Genomic DNA, 17617 nt, shown 5'->3' with positions numbered 1-17617 from the left:
CATATTTTAGATTATTTTAATCAAATATGCTATGTGTTTTGACTCATAATTATTTTGTACGTTAGTTATTATCTTAATTTGCTGTGGATTTTGATGAATATTTGCAAAAGGAGGTTATGTTGTTTTTTTTGCAGGACCACACAAAAACTACCCAATCAATTATCCTAAAATTTTGTAGAGGGGTGTGGTACATCCCAAAGAAGAATCCATCACATGTTGGTGTGAATCTGTGTCAGGGGACGGATCCAGGGATTTTTCTAACTCTCATTAACATTGTGTGATAGGGAACATTTTCACAATTTTTGGGGGAGAATAGCACAATGATCTTGATCAACAATATGAGACAAGTTTAGGATTAAAAATCCAGATATAGTGAAATTAAATGTAGTTTCATATGGGGACAGTTGTGCCTTGGCTGGGGCATGCGCTCCCCTGAGTGCCATTGTAGTTCTGAGTTTCTTTTTTATCAATTTTAAATGTGAGTTGTTGTCACATGTGTCTGCATCATGATACAACATACACAGAAATTCAGCATACTTTAAATAAAGAAAACAGCCTTTACTCAGATTTGAGGAGGTTTAAAGGTTCAGTGTGTAGAATTTAGTGGTGAAGTTTCAGGTTGCAGCTGAACACCCCTCACCTCACCCTGCACCCCGTGTGAGAGAGAACCTGTGGTAACCTTCAGATGTCAGAAAAACTCCAAAGTGTTTAGTTTGTCCAGTTTGGACTTCTACAAAAAACATGTCGGGCTGTGTAGGGAGGACCCACTTCCAATGTCAAAGGCATTACAATATAGAGGATCAATTCTAAGGTAGAGAAAAAACAATTTGTACAATTTCGATGAAACACAAGTGAAAACAGAGACTGACGTGTATTAGATCGGAGCAGTGGTGTGGTTCCGGCGGTAGGGGGCAGTGGCGCACCTGTGATGCTTTGACGCTCAGCCTGGAGGGAAGCGTAGAGGAAGAAAAGGCCACGGTTGTAGCGGCAATGAAAGAACAGCGTGCTACTTCCAATTTGAGCAAAACATAAGTTTAGTGTGAACTAGCGGCGAAAAGTAACCACCAGCAGTTTGAGCGTTATTCATATATTTTTCAGAAAGTCACAGGACTGCGTCGGGAGGATGTCTTTGGTTTGTGCAAGTAAGTGAAGCTGAATTCATTGAAATGACGGAGGCTGTGCAGGTTAGCTAGCAAGCGCGCTAATGCTAATAGCTAACGGAGCTAACGCTAGCGGCCATGCAGTGCCGCCTTTGACTTGCGGGAGCTCTCAGGTCTTGGTAGTTTGTGCTGGTTTGACCGTCGGCCTCGCCTGCTTTTAGAGGCTGTAACCACATCTTGTCTTTCTCACCCAGTCTCCAACGAGGTGCCGGAGCACCCGTGTGTCTCCCCCGTGTCCAACCAGGTGTTCGAGCGCCGGCTCATCGAGAAGTACATCGCGGAGAATGGGACGGACCCGATGAATGGACAACCGCTGTCTGAGGAGCAGCTCGTAGATATCAAAGGTGAAATCCTCAACTCCCTGACCGAAGTCAAACTAATGCAGCTCCGTGGATCAGCCCTGCTCCCATTCCACATGTGTGGATAGATGTGTATGTTCAGTTTGGAGGCTGGTGTGTAAGTTGCTATACAGGACGGTACTTCTAATGTTGTATCCACCTCAGTAAGAATCATATTCAGATTAATCACATAAAACACCGAGTAAACACTAGAACATATCAACTAATTCAAACTGAACACATCAGTATCATCAATAGCTCAACATCCAGGAAGAGATGGTTGATTGCATGTTGTAATATTAGTGTTGTAGCTAATTTACCCTCATCTGAGATTTCTCTTTAACAGGATTATTTTGTAAAAACGATTCCCACTACTGGGCAGCTGGAAGTGGAGAATGTTTGTAAATTGTGCTTGGAAAAAACTTGTTTGATATATTTCTTATTTTGATACTGTTTTACTCTTCCATTATTCCCCAGCAAGTGTCCCTGAAACCAAATTATTGACAAGGCTGCTTGTTCTGAACATGTGCAACTTGTCCTTTTTCTAGTGTCCCATCCTATTAGACCAAAGGCGCCATCAGCAACAAGCATTCCGGCCATTCTAAAATCCCTTCAAGATGAGTGGGTAAGTATTCTTAACTTTGATGAGTCGCTACTGGGATACAGAGGTGACTTTTTCTTTCTAGACCATTTTTACTAATATTCTCAATGTCAAAAAACCTTGGGAGGAACTTAATGTACCTTTCTTTTGAATGATCATGGCTTTCTTAGACTACAATGCTCTAACATGCTCCCTGGTTCTCTTTGAGAGCTTCTCTAGTAATTATGAGCCACGTTAATAATCATTATGCACTTTTTTAGATTTGCAGGATATATTTCTCTTAAATTTTAGGAAAGGTAGAAGATTTCCGTCATCGTGTCTTTTCTGTTGCAGGATGCCGTTATGCTTCACAGCTTCACCTTGCGGCAGCAGCTGCAGACTACTCGCCAAGAACTGTCACACGCCCTCTACCAACACGATGCCGCCTGCAGAGTCATTGCTCGCCTCACCAAAGAGGTCACTGCTGCGAGAGAAGGTGAGATAACTACAGTTTGTGTGTCCTCTGCCGTAGTGCGTGATTAAAGTTGGAAAGCGCATGATAATGTGAGAGCCTGTTTTTCTCATGTGATCTATTTTCTCCTTACAGCTCTTGCCACACTCAAACCCCAAGCTGGATTGGTTGCCCCTCAGGCAGTTCCCACCTCTCAGCCGACTGCAGCAGTGAGTGATTGACTTTTATTTCAACCGATAAGCTGCTGATGCTCACCGTCATCTTCTGCCATTGTTGCTGACAACTGTATCTGTTCCTCCCCCTCACAGGGTGTTGGTGGAGAGCCTATGGAGATTAGTGAACAGGTCGGAATGACCCCAGAGATCATCCAGAAGGTAAGACCTTCTTTAACTTTCATCAATCATTATTTGGAATCAAGCTTTGTATTTTCGTAGCAGCTCTAAGATGTATTTCAATGTTTTTTTTCTGTTTGCAGCTCCAAGACAAAGCTACTATCCTTACCACAGAGAGAAAGAAGGTATTATATTGTTCTTTGTTGTATTTCATTGCCAAATTCTGCATTAATATGTAAATTGTTAAGCAAACATTGAGGTGCTAGGTTTTATGCCTTTATACTCCTGTAACGACTGTTCTATATTTCTCCAGAGAGGAAAGACTGTGCCAGAGGAGCTGGTTAGAGCTGAGGACCTCAGCAAATACCGCCAAGTGGCCACTCATGCCGTAAGTTTATGCACCTGTCTGTTGAGTTTAAATTACTCATTCATCTTTTTGATCAGGAGGCTGCAACAGATTCTTCAGGTAATTAAACCTGCAAACTGTCAACACTTTTTTTTTTGCCTTCAGGGTCTTCATAGTGCCAGTGTGCCTGGTATTCTGGCTTTGGATCTGTGTCCTTCAGACACCAACAAAGTGCTCACTGGTACATTGAATAAAGATTCCTTTTTAAAAGCTTTTAATTTGTTAGCTTTCTACTCATCATTTGAAACATCTTGTTATTTGACACTAACCCCACCTGTGTTCTCCTAGGTGGAGCTGATAAGAACGTGGTGGTCTTTGACAAGAATGAGGAGCAGATTGTGGCGACACTTAAGGGTCACACAAAGAAGGTCACCTCGGTCATCTACCATCCATCCCAGGTAACTTTTCATTTTTGTGAAACATCAACCTGGCAAAATAATGTATCTTCAGGTAACTAAATAAAAAAGCAGATTCAAACACATGCTCAGCTTGACCTTCTGTTCTTAACTTTCCATTCTAGTCGGTGGTCTTCTCTGCATCACCAGACACCACCATCCGTGTGTGGTCTGTCACTGGAGGCAACTGTGTCCAGGTGGTTCGTGCCCATGAGGGAGGAGTCACTGGACTCTCCCTACATGCTACTGGAGACTACTTGCTCAGCTCCTCAGAGGATCAGGTACGTTTGCATCTTGAAGAAAACATATGCAAACCTCACGCTTCAATAAATTACAAAGTTAATAGTAAAAGTGCGTTACCACACTAACTTCACTGTTGTTTTTGTCCCTCAGTACTGGGCCTTCTCAGATATTCAGACTGGTAGAGTCCTCACCAAAGTTACTGATGAAAGTGCTGGCTGCGGTAAGTGCCTCTTTATTAAAACGTGAATTTCACAGTCTGAATGAGTCATCTTTCAGGTGGTAATGTTTCTGTTTGCTCTCCACAGCTCTCACCTGTGCTCAGTTCCACCCTGATGGTCTCATTTTTGGCACTGGTACGGCTGACTCTCAAATCAAGATTTGGGATCTGAAGGAGCGCACCAATGTGGCCAACTTCCCCGGCCACTCTGGTCCTGTCACCTCCATTGCTTTCTCTGAGAATGGATACTATCTGGCCACAGGTAACAAAGTGTAAAGTTGCAGGGTGATTTTCAAGTACAAGGATCTAAAATCCTCTTGAGAAACCAAAGAACAGAAAAAGTACAACATTTAATATATAAACCTTGTTAACTGAAGCATCTTCAGCCTTTGTATTGGCACTTAACTGGAATTGGAACTTAACTAACCTTTTCTGGTTGTTTCCTTCAGGTGCCCAGGATAGCTCTCTGAAACTGTGGGATCTGAGAAAACTGAAGAACTTCAAGACCATCACTCTTGACAACAACTACGAGGTAAGACCAGAGGGATAAATGAGAAAAATAGCTATCAGAATTTTAGGCCTTAAAAGGTCTTAAATACACTCAAATATTACGTACAATATGTTTAGATAGGTCCAAATTTGGTTGACTTTTTGTTGTATTTTAGTTTGAGCTCAATTGGATAGTCACCTGCTGTCATCAAACTACAAACAAGATTAACATGCAACTTAAGATGAAGTATTGTGGCATTTTGAAGATTTTTCTGCACTGGGCTTCTTCACCATATCCTCAATTATGGGTTAGGGTTAGGGTTTTTCATTTTCATTCATTATGATCATACCTTTTTTTTGAAATCTTAAATTTAACTTATTGCAACCTGCAGAAACCCTGTATTTAATGGGATGTACTTCTTGAAGTGACTCAGAGTCTAATAAGACAGAATGTTAATGGGAGCTTTACAAACACAGAGTTAACACAGATCCACAACAGCGTGTGAGAAATAATCATTTTTGTTTTTTTCTGTTTCAGGTGAAGTCCCTTGTGTTCGACCAGAGTGGTACTTACCTGGCTGTAGGAGGGTCTGACATCCGTGTCTACATCTGCAAGCAGTGGTCCGAGGTCCTCAACTTCACAGGTGAGGAAGAGAAATGTCAAAATGTTCACATGTCATATGGTGTTAGCAGAGATAGCAGATTTGTGACATTGCTGTTTCCTTTCTAACTTTAGACCATACAGGCTTGGTGACTGGAGTGGCCTTTGGAGAGAACGCTCAGTTCCTGACCTCTGCGGGAATGGACAGAAGTCTGAAATTCTACAGTTTGTAGAGAAACATACAACCGTGATGGGAGCAGGTGTGAGGGCAGGATAGCAACGTCTGTGTCACTTTCCTGGACACAGACTTATTATAGACCTGTCATTTTTAGGACAAGAATAAAAAAACAAAACTAAATCAGTGCTAACTTTGCTTCTGTAGTGTGTTAGTTGTCATGTCCAGGAAAGAACATGAAACAAACTGCTGATTGAACCCACAGCACAATGGCTAAGATAACAACATGTTTGTTGGCATTGAAATATAAATGATGTTAAATAAGATGCAGAAGCCAGTGTCATGTTCAAGTGTGATTTGGCAGCAGTTATGATTTTACTGTAGTATTTTCTTTTTGTGTGGGGTTGGGGGGGTGGGGTGGACTCTGAAATCACTTGTGATACAACTCCATAGTTGTTGTACGCTATTGGACGATATGTGGTGTGACAAAAACCTGCTTACTTTAATGTAGTCGAGCTTTATTACAGTATGTTTAGGTTAAAATCATCAGTTCAACCAAGCAGAAGATGATCACGAGTATGAGAATCATTTTCCTCTGACAAATGTAGTCTTGTTTGACCTCCCCCCATTTTCATTTCCTATTTCATTTGTTCCATTTCTACTTTTGTCTTTCTCTTCCAATTGTATATTTCTCATTACTTGCTATTTTACCAGTTGCTGCCCTTTTACAGTAAAATAAAATATCTTTTGTATTGCCATACTTGTGTTTGTCAGATTAAGAGGAATTGTTCCATCCTCCAAAGGAAATAAAATGATTTTACTTTGCCTTCATTTTTAGACATTTTATCAGGTTACACAGTTGCTGTCTGTTTCTCATGACAAATTTAAACTGCAAATCTTGGTGAATGTACTTTAAGGGGGCTCCACTTCAAAAACATGTTTTTCTACTTGGTATCTTGTTCTTGCACTCGTTGGCAAGTTACTGATTCCACATCCAACTGAAGAGCGTAATATGAATGGAAATAGGACGTGATGATGAAAATAGAATGAACATTTTAGTGCAGTAGGAGACATCTTGTCCAGTAGCTAATCTTTGACTGATTTAGTTGATTCTGTAGTTTGAATTTTCCAATGATGGTGAAAGAACAGATGAAAACTGTCAGCTCACTTATTGTGGAATTCCGAAACAATATTTCCTCTCAACTGAAAAACACATTATTGGCGAGGGAACTTTTTTTTTAGTGAAGGGGATCTGTAATATTACCACAATCTGATGCCAAGAGTTAATGAACATGCATTTAATATTTTTACTTTGTACAAATTTGACAACATTGAGGTTGAGTTTTTTACATTTATTTAAACATGACAAAGATTTCACAGATCCAAGTTTGAGGTGAGCTGCATTTTTGATCATTTTAGTATTTTTAAAAGTTTGCACTGTAGGTTGAACAAAACAAGCATTTTGAATATATCCATTTGGAGTCTTGTGTACAACTGACATTGAATTGTGTGTAATAAACAAGTGAATAAGTGTTTGTCTTCCAAAAAAAGGCATAAACAATTTTATGATCGATAATGGAGGTATTTAATACTTTCTATTGCACGTTTGATTCATTTAACTTGAATACTTTGAACTAATTGAAGGGCCTTCATTCATAACCGTGTTTAAAATTTAGAAAATCTTATAACTTTGCACAATCCAGCCTCTAGTGTTTACTTGCAACATATTGCACAATCCCTCTCCTGACGCTTACAGTCTTTTTTTTTACATTTAATTTGTGTCTCCTAGTTTTCATATTATATATGTTTATACTATCTTTATATACAGTCTATGGTTTATATGGTTTATACTCACACCTCATCACAATTTGTAAATCTGTCCGGCAATAAAACCCGATTCTGATCTGATTGAATAAAAGCTAATTTTCGGTTTGTTTCCTCTTTTTAATATCTGACTCATGTTTCTTAGAATGTATGTTATCGTTCTTTATTTATTTAAACATGTTCGCCAACGCTCGTCTTTCCTCCTGTATTGTAAAGTATTGTGATGTTAATAAAGTTGATTGAATGCAAAAATAGCAGCTGTCACGTGAGACCAGAGTAACGTGACTCAAACAGGAAGTTGGAGTCAGGAGGAAAACTTCTCACAAACAGCTTCGCTTCTCATCGGAGCTCGGTCGATCAGTCACCGGCGTGTCCGTCCCTTCGAGGCCGGGATAGGGTGGGAGTCCAGCGGGTCAGAGTCCAGAGGATTTTCGGAGTCAAACCGGTGAGATATTTATATGAATCAGCTTCGTCCTGTGCTTTTCTATGTCAACAGTTCAGTTGTATCCACAGATCTGCACCAGTCAGAGCTCTCCTTTCATTTCATTTCCTCTGTCTTAATTGACGAAGAGTTGTTTTTCATTTGCTGTGAAATTCTTTAGTTTCGAGCTGGAAACCTTTGTGCTTTACAAGAGGAAACTGTCTCAGTTACTCTGGTGAGCAGAAGAAGAGTAGGCAGACATTATGTAGGTAATTATTAAATCAAAATAATGTAAAACCTTATTTTTTTTAAGTTTCCCTATTGATGCTCACTTTGAATGTTTATAGATTGAAGTCTTGTTCTCTTCTTTGTTTCAGGTTAAACACTGATCAGAAATGTTATTACCTGCTATAAAACTCAGCTGTCAGTTTATTAGGTACACCTCAGCAGAACAATATGATGCGATCTGACCCAGCATTTCTGCTTTTAAAAGAATCATAATGTTCTTGATTTCACATAGTGTCCCTGAGGCATCGGTTCAGTTTTATTTACAGATTTCAGAGTTTGGCCTTTGATGCTGATGTTAAAGAAGTTTTTACCAATACAGTTAAAATATATTGTGATAGAGCTCATAAGCACCTGAAGCTACAGTCTAAAAAAAAACAAATCACTACTTCTCTAAAACAGTTTCCACTTGACTGACTCTCAGTTGAGATCCCTCCACCAGCAGTCCCCTTAAATTCAATCATGCTGCACCAGATTTCACACACTAGATGTCAGTCTCCTAACTGTGCCTGATATATTTCATGAATTATTCTCTGGGGAAATGGTGAAAATGTTGAAAAACATCTGGCAATTGAAACAGAAGTGGAAGAAAAAAACTCCTGGACCCGCCCCCTGACCTGTTTAACCTTCATATGTCGGTCAGACTTGTTGCAGAGGTCTTGTGCTCATGATTTACTTCTTGTTAAATTAGTTTGATCGTGAAGGGAGCTTACGCTCAACTGATAAAACTGTGAACTTCTCATATTGGCAGACAGATGCCTGCGCAATACTGGAAATTCTACCTGATCATCACAGTCAGGATGACTTGAAACTTCCTCTTTCTTCAGTTTCAACTCATGAGCATTTGCATTGTCACAGAGAGGCTTTAACTGATTTACTGTGTAACTGAAATGATACGCTCTCTGTGTTTTTTAACTGTATACTGCGTCACACCACTCTTTCATTGTTATCTCCCGTTCCACTAGGAACTGCTGACATACATAACGTATGTCGGCTGTTTTTTTTGCCAGATGAAAATATTAATTTGAACTTCCATGCTGTCCTTCAGGCAACTATGGGCTCCATGTTTCGCAGCGAGGAGGTGTGCCTGGTGCAGCTCTTCCTTCAGTCCGGCTCGGCTTATAATTGTGTCAGTGAGCTGGGAGAGCTGGGTCTGGTGGAGTTCAGAGACGTGAGTCACTCTTGTTCTTGAACTTGTCGGATTTACTACTCCAGCATGTCACTTTGCAGGTTGCTGCATTTCTGAATCTGACCTCAGGTGAGATGGTAGCGCCTTATTAGAATGTCCAGAGTCTGAGTGAGTCCATGTGACAATACAGACTGAAAATTCACTGCAATCGAGTGGGCGTGTTTATGACATTTCTAACATCATGTGACACACACAAAACTGAAACAAAAAGAATTCAAATATCTCAGGATGAAAAAGAGCATACACGTAGGTGCTGCAAGAAGATGTCAACTTGGAAACGCATCAAGAGTTCAGAACTTTCAGTCAGAATAACTGAAGCCTGTGTCTATATGTCGTAAACAATCACAGATTTCTGCAATGGAATTTAAATTTCATGTCTCTACTCAGAGTTTGTTTGCATCTGATCCGGAGAATCTGCTGCTGTGTTGTTCATATGTGAAAGACGAAGTCCGGACCCCGTTGTCTAGACATTTTCCAGACAATGCGTAACCATGTTACCCTCTTCATCTCCCCTCTTCCCCTTTTCCCTCTGTTCCAGTTGAATCCCAATGTGAACTCCTTTCAGAGGAAGTTCGTTGGCGAAGTCAGACGATGTGAAGAACTTGAGAAAACCTTTAGTAAGTGGTATTGACTCATTGCTCCCCGCCCATAGTTCCATGCATGTTCTTGATTAGCTGTTTAGATTCTCTATCTGTCCTCTCTGAACGTCTGTTATTTACTCTTCAGCCTTCCTGGAGCAGGAGATCAAACGCTCCCTGTCCCCACCCCTGCATGGTCCCCTCCCTCCTCCGTGTCCGACCCCTCTTGCCCCTCAGCCCCGCGAACTTATCACCATAGAGGAGGAGAGCGAGAGGCTGGCCAGAGAGCTCAAAGAGGTGAGGGCTTAAAACGAAGAAGAGGAAGGACATTTTATTTTCTCTTTATAGCTCTATAGAAAACGGTTTGAACTGATTGTCTCCTGTGTGTGTGTGTGTGTCTGTGTGTGTGTCTGTGTGTGTGTGTGTGTGTGTCTGTGTGTGTGTCCAGGTGTCCAGGAACAGAGACAGCCTTCGGGCTCAGCTGACCCAGCTTTCTCAGTACCGAGGTGTCCTGACCAGAACACACTCTCTAACAGCCTCTCAGGTGGGTAATGACTTAGGCTGCATCCATACTACTATATTTTTATTTGAAACTTACGCCACTGCCACACTGCCCTGGAGTTTTAGAACATTTGGAAACGCTGCTGCTCCTGTTTTAGTTGGAAAATTCTGGCGCTGCTTTTTATTCCGACGGGCAGAAACACAGATGTTTGGAAATGATGATGAAGAAACTCACAACCTCTTGCTGATTGGGTCTTTCCTGTCAGGATGTCACCTTATCTGACTCACCAGACATAACCCAGCCGCCTGGGTAGAACATAACATGGATCATGAATTTGATGATGTGTGATGCTGACCCTGTTGTCTTGGAGAACAGCTGTTGTGCAGTTAAACTTTTCATTGTACAATGATACAACTGCTTACATGTGCAGGAGATGAGCTTTTATTCGAGCAATCTGCGACAATTCTGCTACTAACGACCAAATGCTTCCTGTGTAAACCAGCACGCACATGCCAGTGAATGTGAGCGAAAAAAACCGATATGGAGCCAAAAGCCTCCTGTGGACAAAGATCATATTAGTTTGAAAATGAAATGAAATCAAATCAAATAAAAACATCATCATATAGATGTGACCTTATTTCTTTATCATTTATTAAATTTTTTTGATAATTGTACATATGAGTAAACTGACTAAATTTACAAAAAACTTTTTTTTCTTCTTATAGGCACCACCGCCTGTGCTGGAGAGCCAGGGCCTGTTCGATAACCGCCAAGACGTCCACCTCAGGTGGATTCAATTCCTAAAAATGTATTCAAACTCCCTCCTTGTTACCTATTCTCTTTGTTTGACACGTCTTTGTCTGTGTCTCCAGTTTTGTGGCAGGGGTAGTCCATCCATGGAAGGTCCCCTCGTTTGAACGGTTGCTATGGCGGGCGTGTCGCGGTTACATTATCGTGGATTTCCGAGAAATGGAGGATCGACTGGAGCACCCAGACACGGTGAGAAATGAGACGATGGTAGTTGAGAGAGTTGTCTGTAAGGTGTTGTCTCATCAGCTGTTTTCTATTGTCTGCTTTTGCAGGGGGAAATGGTGCAATGGACAGTGTTCCTTATTTCCTACTGGGGAGATCAGATCGGACAGAAAGTCAAGAAGATATGTGACTGGTGGGTGAATCTCTGCACCTGGAAGATTTCTACACTGTCGTGTCTGTTGAACCTGCTGAAAATCTTTTGATTTCCCCACAGTTTCCGCACACAGACATTTGCATACCCTGAGAGCACGACTGAGAGAGAGGAGATCCTTCAGGGACTTCAAGGCAGAATTGAAGACATCAAATCAGTAAGTGTTGTTTCATTTGGTAAAAGTACAGTTGACCTTTTGTTTCTGCGTTGATCAGTCAAGAGTAGCAGTAATTTGGGTTTTCTTTAAAAGGCTGTTTCCACTTCCCTCCACTCGTCATCCTCTCACTCCTCTGTACTTAAGGTGTTAGCACAGACTGAGGCCTTCCTGCAGCAGCTACTGATGCGGGCGGTGGCCGTGCTGCCTCAGTGGAAGGTGCGGGTTCAGAAGAGCAAGGCTGTCCAGATGGTACTGAATCTCTGCAGCCCCTCTGTTACTGACAAATGTCTGATCGCTGAGGCCTGGTGCCCCGTTTCCAAGCTGCCTGAACTGCAGAGCGCTCTCAGAGAGGGAGGGGTAGGACAACGTCACAGACAAGAACAATTAACACAAACAAAGTGAAGTGTCTAATCTTTCACTTTAACTGAACTTCTTCTCCATCCTCAGAGGAAGAGTGGAAGTGGGGTCGACTCTTTCTACAACCGCCTGCCGTCCTCCACCCCTCCACCCACCCTGTTTCCCATCAACTCTTTCACAGCTGGTTTCCAGAACATTGTTGATGCGTATGGAGTGGCCAGCTACCGTGAAGTCAATCCAGGTACATCATCATACAACTAAACAAGTTCTAAGAAGATTCCATTATCAAACCCCTTTGGAGACCTTTTTATTTAGCAACTTTTTGGAGAAACATAAACTGCTTTCCGTAGAAGACAGTTGTCAGTACTGCCCAGCGTAACAGGACATTGAGGCTGTTTCGGAGGCAGAAGCTGCTTTCACACATCCTGTGTGTGTGTGAACACAAATGTTCAAATCAGTTGAACTGGACATTTAATTTACTGACACGACGTGAAACAGAAAGAGTTGAAATCTGCTTAAACTAAACATTCAGTGACATCATAAATATGTTAATTATAGTATTTTTCTTTAACATGAGTTTTCAACTACATTCTCAGTTTTGCACATGGACCACACACAGTCCATCCATATATTAGTTTTTGACCTTGTCTTGTTTCTTTTAATTGAATCACGTCTTTTCTCTCTACATCTCTACAGCGGTGTTCACAATAATTACATTCCCCTTCCTGTTTGCTGTGATGTTTGGGGACGTGGGTCACGGTTTACTCATGACTCTGGCCGCACTCTGGATGGTTCTTGAGGAGAAGGACCCCAAACTCAGGAATAACAACAACGAGGTAATTCAGAGGATATCCGCTCATACAAAACACACTCACTGCTCAATGCAAGGATAAGATTTTCATTCAACTAATTCTCACTGACTTTATTTTAAGATTCAACTACTTAGGGTTAGAAAGTAAATAAAAACTAATCATATTTATATTTATAAAGAACCAAAGGTGAAAAGACATTACACTAAAGCTTGTGTTTTGATAAGTAGATGATTGGTTTGCTGTTAGGTGGATGACTTCTTAATGATTTTACATTTAAGACATGAAGTATTTTTCTCAAAAGCTCAATTAATTTTTTACTCATTTTAAATCTTCATGAAATAAAACTGGCAGTAGTAAAGAATCACTGTCGTACTTAATTACATATTATAACATTTCAAAAATGTTAAATTTCAACGTCAGGCTACATAAATTAATTTGAATGCAATTGGGATTCAGTCAGTTTTAGTTTGCAGGCAATCGTATTAAATGTTTTGTATTTTCTCTGTATGTGGATTAATAAGTAGCGAGGACATCTGCAACACTATTTAATTCAGACTGAAGCTAAAAGTGCTCCAACACGTCTTTCTTGCACAGTACAAACTGAAATGAATCCTCCTGTGTGATTTCCCTCTGTGTGTGTTCTAGATATGGAGGATGATGTTTGGAGGCAGGTATCTGATTCTGCTGATGGGACTGTTCTCTGTCTACACGGGGGCCATTTACAACGAGTGCTTCAGCAGAGGCCTCAGCACCTTCAACTCAGCGTGGCACGTCGGCCCCATGTTTGAGAAAAACATATGGAAGTGAGGACATTTCAAACGTGCAAAGCTTCAATGTGACGTTCTCACAGGTTCAGGTTCCCGTCCGTCTAAACTCTGTGGCGTCTCTTTCAGTGCATCTGTCCTGGCAGGAAGCGAGTATTTGTCCTTGGATCCGGTTGTGCCCGGTGTTTTCACCAGCCCTTATCCATTTGGCATTGACCCGGTTCGTCCATTAAACTCTTCGCCGCTTCCCTCTCAGCTTCACTGTTTTTTCAATCATGTCATCAGCTCCCTCAATTTATTCGTGCCGGTTCTCTTGTGTCTGTGTCATCTTCAGATTTGGGGCCTGTCCAACAACAAGCTGACTTTCCTGAACTCGTACAAGATGAAGATGTCAGTCATAATCGGCGTCATTCACATGACGTTCGGAGTCTGCTTGTCATTCTTCAATTACCTGTAAGTGGTCATGTTTCCCTTCTTTGGTATGTGTTTTGGAGCCTTCATACCTGGTATTTAAATACGTCCTGAATGTGTCTGAGTGATTGGATCTCAGGATGCATTCTGACCTGAATGTAGGGCTGACCACTTATGATCAGTTCCCTCAGGACAGATTTTAATACCAGGTCCGAACTTCTTCATTTCATTTCTTTTCTGTCTCGTCTTGACACACCCCTGTTCCTCTGTTCCTACTTCCCTCTCTCTTTCTCCAGGCACTTTGGCAAGATCAGCAGTGTGTTCCTTGTGCTGATCCCAGAGCTGTTCTTCATGGTGTTTCTGTTCGGTTACCTTATCTTCATGGTTGTCTTCAAGTGGATTGCCTATTCTCCCGCTGATTCCAAATTGGCTCCCAGTATACTCATCCACTTCATAGACATGTTCCTCTTCACAGACAACGCTGAAAACCCACCACTCTACGAAAAGCAGGTGTGTGGTTGGTTCACTTCCTCTAAAGGAGCATAATCAGACTTGTTGTGTGAATCCATGTATTCTCCATTTCAAGAAGCTTTTGCTTTATTGTATTTTGTTAACACAGTCAAATAGAATCACATTAAAGATGCCATGTGATAGAAGAAACTAGTCGGACATTAAACTTGAAGGGAAGATGCAGTCTACACCAGACACCCTAAAATATTGTCCATTGACCTCAGAGGCTAATTTGTCGTCAGCCGTATGCTGATAGGCTCTGAGAAATTGGACATGAGATGAATTTGTTGTAGAAAATAGATCTAAAATTGGTGCTTAGATTGTCTAAGATATGTCAGTAACAGTTTTCATGCAAGAAGCTTCCTTATTTCACTTCTGTTGGCTTGTTCTGTTTTTCTATTTCTGATAATACATCTTGTAAACGATCCCTCTTAGACATGTTGAAGTCTTTCTACAAACACAGCAGCAGCAGATTTCCTAAAACAATCAAACAGATAAGAATAGTTTAACTGTTGCTCAGTTTCTAGATAGCAGTCATTTCACTTTTTAGTAAAAGACAAACGCTCACTATGAGGAATATTAATCTCGAGCTACGCTTTAGTCTCTGCAAGATGAAGTGAAACCAGCGAATACCAGTTATGTTGACAGAAAAACATGGCATGCTTCAAAATATGGTTTTCAGAAATCAAAGTGTTTATTTTGCATACCTTGTGTTGTAAATGGGGGGGGGGGACAAACATGTATAAAGTGAGCAGCTGGTCTCCCTTCACTCCTTGTGTGCAGTTCTTGGTGCAGGTGATCCTGGTGGTTCTGGCTCTGTGCTCAGTCCCGGTCCTTCTTTTTGGAAAGCCAACGTGCGAATACATCACTTTCTTGATGAGACGAAATCATTCGGTGAGTGTGTGTCTTACTGAACTTAAACTCTTTAGCAACAATGAGATATATTTTTATGTCTCCGCATCGGCAACAGCGAGTGGCCAGAGGTATTAATGTTTTCAGGCTGTGCATCCATCCGCCCCATATTTTAAGAATACCTTGATGGAATTTCTTCAAATTTGGTAGAAAAGTTAACTTGGACCTCAGAATGAACTGATTAGATTTTGGTGGTCAAAAGTGAAGGTCACTGTGAAGACACAAAACATGTTTTTGCCTCTTGAACATATATCTCAAGTCTGCCTGTCGGGAACTTCTTCAAATTTTGAGCAGCTGTCACTTTAAGGTGAATTCATGAGATTTAGGTGGTCACAGTGGCCTCATGAGTCTGGAAATGAAAAGTATTTAGGATGAAACTGCACTGGTTAGTGGAGACATACAACCACAGAACAGTACATTTACTTTGGACACAATTTGAATCCCCCCAGCATCGGGAGGAAGACAGACGTCTGCTGGCGGATGATGAAGGCTCCATCAATACTTATGAGGGGGAGGTGGATGGAGGAGCTGGAGAAGAGGAGGTAAGAGAGAAGAACAAGTGACTTCATTCACTAAATAGATTACGTTCATTCAGAGATCGTATTCTTTTGTTTCTTGTCAATCTGTTCTTGATTGTGCTGTCTGCATTAGTTTGATGTTGCAGACGTGTTCATGCATCAGGCCATCCACACCATAGAGTACTGCCTGGGCTGCATCTCCAACACTGCCTCTTACCTCCGACTCTGGGCTCTCAGCTTGGCACATGCACGTGAGTGGCACATATACTGACACACACACACACACACACACACACACACACACACACACACACACACGTGTATTTTCATTCTCACATGATGCATAGAATCAGACAGACTTCCTGTTTATGCTCCGTTATTTATAGACATGATAGCATTTTTCCATGTGATTGTGGCTACATGACTGTGGGTTATTTGTGTCTCCACAGAGCTGTCTGAAGTGTTGTGGGTGATGGTGATGCGTCTTGCCCTGAGGTGGCAGGGCTATGTGGGATCTGTGGTCCTTTTTGTGATTTTTGCCTTCTTTGCCATTTTGACTGTTTGCATTCTACTGGTTATGGAGGGCCTCTCAGCTTTCCTCCACGCTCTCCGTCTGCACTGGTAAGGATGAGAGGACAAAGAAGACATTTGCCTAAAAGGCCCGGTCCAGTTCAAAAAAAGATCTGGATCCATTTTCAGATCGACACATGACATATAAATACTATTTTATAGGTAGGCAGGGGGGAAAAAACCTTGCAACCTTTGGGGAACAGATATTTATGTGCAATGTCGTGCAATGAAAATCTGGATCTAGTGAAATTAAATGTGTTTTCATGTGGAGGATGTTGGGCCTTGGTGGAGGTTTGTGCTCTACTTAGTGTCATTCTACTTTGCTGTGTGCGTTGACGCTGCTTCTGTCTCTTGCAGGGTGGAGTTCCAGAACAAGTTCTACAGTGGAACAGGATACAAGCTGAGCCCTTTCTCTTTCTCCTCTATGATCAGTGCATCAGCTCCAATATGATCAGCCCAATGATTACTCACTATTGCCAAACGGTTACATTAACCTGTGTATTGAGCACTTGGACTGCAACACTTAAAGGATGTCTCTGTCTTAACTGTGCTATTCTACAGCCTGTGGGAAATGAATAATAATAATAATGATCAACTACCATTACATCACAAATATATCTATGATGTTCATGAGCCAAAGGTACTTTCCACTCATTGTCATGTCTTCCAAGCATAAACACACAAGAGGTATTTATTGGTAGTTACAGTTTTTCAGGTGCCTTACTGGGATTGAGTGCTTGTTATTCATGAAGACTTTTGGATAAATTAAATCATCTGTTTTCATAAACATCATGGACATGTCTCTTGTTTTCTGCAGGTTTACACTGTAAAATCTCAACTGAAATTAAAACATTTTTTCTCGCTTTATCTTAACATGGGAAGTCATTATTTTGTGTATTTAAGACTCATCACTGAAGTTGCCAGCATTGGAAGAAGTCCTTAAATCTTAACATTTGATTATTGGTATAAGAAGTAAAGACAAGTCAGTTTTATCTATGTGCAACATTGAAGTATAGATAAACTAAGAACTTTACATTTAAGTGCATACAAGTGAACACTCAAACAGTTTCTAATCATTAATAATGGTTCATTATGAGAAATCTTGCATTCAAGAAAATATTCTCATGTGTTGTCAGCAGATTAGTATGAAGATGTGAACTGAACAAAATATCTCTGCCTCCGCACCGGGTGACAGTGGCCAGAGATTTATGTTTTC

The 17617-nt window shown here is 41.1% G+C and overlaps 2 protein-coding genes across 2 annotated transcripts; both read left to right on the top strand.

Annotated features, from left to right (window-relative positions):
• Positions 1-927: 927 nt before the first annotated feature.
• Positions 928-6239, top strand: prpf19 (pre-mRNA processing factor 19). The gene is made up of 16 exons (XM_020085659.2): positions 928-1142; positions 1355-1504; positions 2047-2123; positions 2433-2574; positions 2686-2759; positions 2859-2924; positions 3026-3067; positions 3196-3270; positions 3394-3469; positions 3577-3686; positions 3809-3964; positions 4077-4146; positions 4232-4405; positions 4593-4675; positions 5171-5276; positions 5369-6239. The coding sequence occupies exons 1-16, from the start codon at positions 1124-1126 to the stop codon at positions 5464-5466; spliced, it is 1518 nt and encodes a 505-aa protein (XP_019941218.1). The 5' UTR covers positions 928-1123; the 3' UTR covers positions 5467-6239.
• Positions 6240-7480: 1241 nt separating this feature from the next.
• On the top strand, positions 7481-17274 carry LOC109625151 (V-type proton ATPase 116 kDa subunit a 3-like). Its single transcript, XM_020080269.2, has 21 exons — positions 7481-7677; positions 8987-9109; positions 9666-9744; positions 9854-10002; positions 10154-10249; positions 10933-10994; positions 11080-11206; positions 11290-11372; positions 11454-11547; positions 11692-11904; positions 11995-12145; positions 12601-12740; positions 13362-13519; positions 13610-13700; positions 13815-13933; positions 14188-14401; positions 15185-15295; positions 15763-15855; positions 15965-16082; positions 16281-16452; positions 16759-17274. The coding sequence occupies exons 2-21, from the start codon at positions 8993-8995 to the stop codon at positions 16850-16852; spliced, it is 2481 nt and encodes an 826-aa protein (XP_019935828.2). The 5' UTR covers positions 7481-7677; positions 8987-8992; the 3' UTR covers positions 16853-17274.
• Positions 17275-17617: the final 343 nt, after the last annotated feature.

Source organism: Paralichthys olivaceus, chromosome 9 (genome assembly GCF_024713975.1).
Source record: "Paralichthys olivaceus isolate ysfri-2021 chromosome 9, ASM2471397v2, whole genome shotgun sequence".
Taxonomy (NCBI): Eukaryota; Metazoa; Chordata; class Actinopteri; order Pleuronectiformes; family Paralichthyidae; genus Paralichthys; species Paralichthys olivaceus.
This window is presented reverse-complemented; position numbering and strand designations above follow the sequence as displayed.

Coding starts and splice junctions, on each gene's coding strand:
- prpf19 (XM_020085659.2), top strand. Junction 3,068..3,195: donor TTACCACAGAGAGAAAGAAG/GTATTATATTGT, acceptor ATATTTCTCCAG/AGAGGAAAGACTGTGCCAGA. Junction 4,406..4,592: donor TGGATACTATCTGGCCACAG/GTAACAAAGTGT, acceptor TGTTTCCTTCAG/GTGCCCAGGATAGCTCTCTG.
- LOC109625151 (XM_020080269.2), top strand. CDS start 8,993: ATGGGCTCCATGTTTCGCAGCGAGGAGGTGTGCCTGGTGCAGCTCTTC. Junction 15,296..15,762: donor TGATGAGACGAAATCATTCG/GTGAGTGTGTGT, acceptor GAATCCCCCCAG/CATCGGGAGGAAGACAGACG. Junction 16,453..16,758: donor CACGCTCTCCGTCTGCACTG/GTAAGGATGAGA, acceptor TGTCTCTTGCAG/GGTGGAGTTCCAGAACAAGT.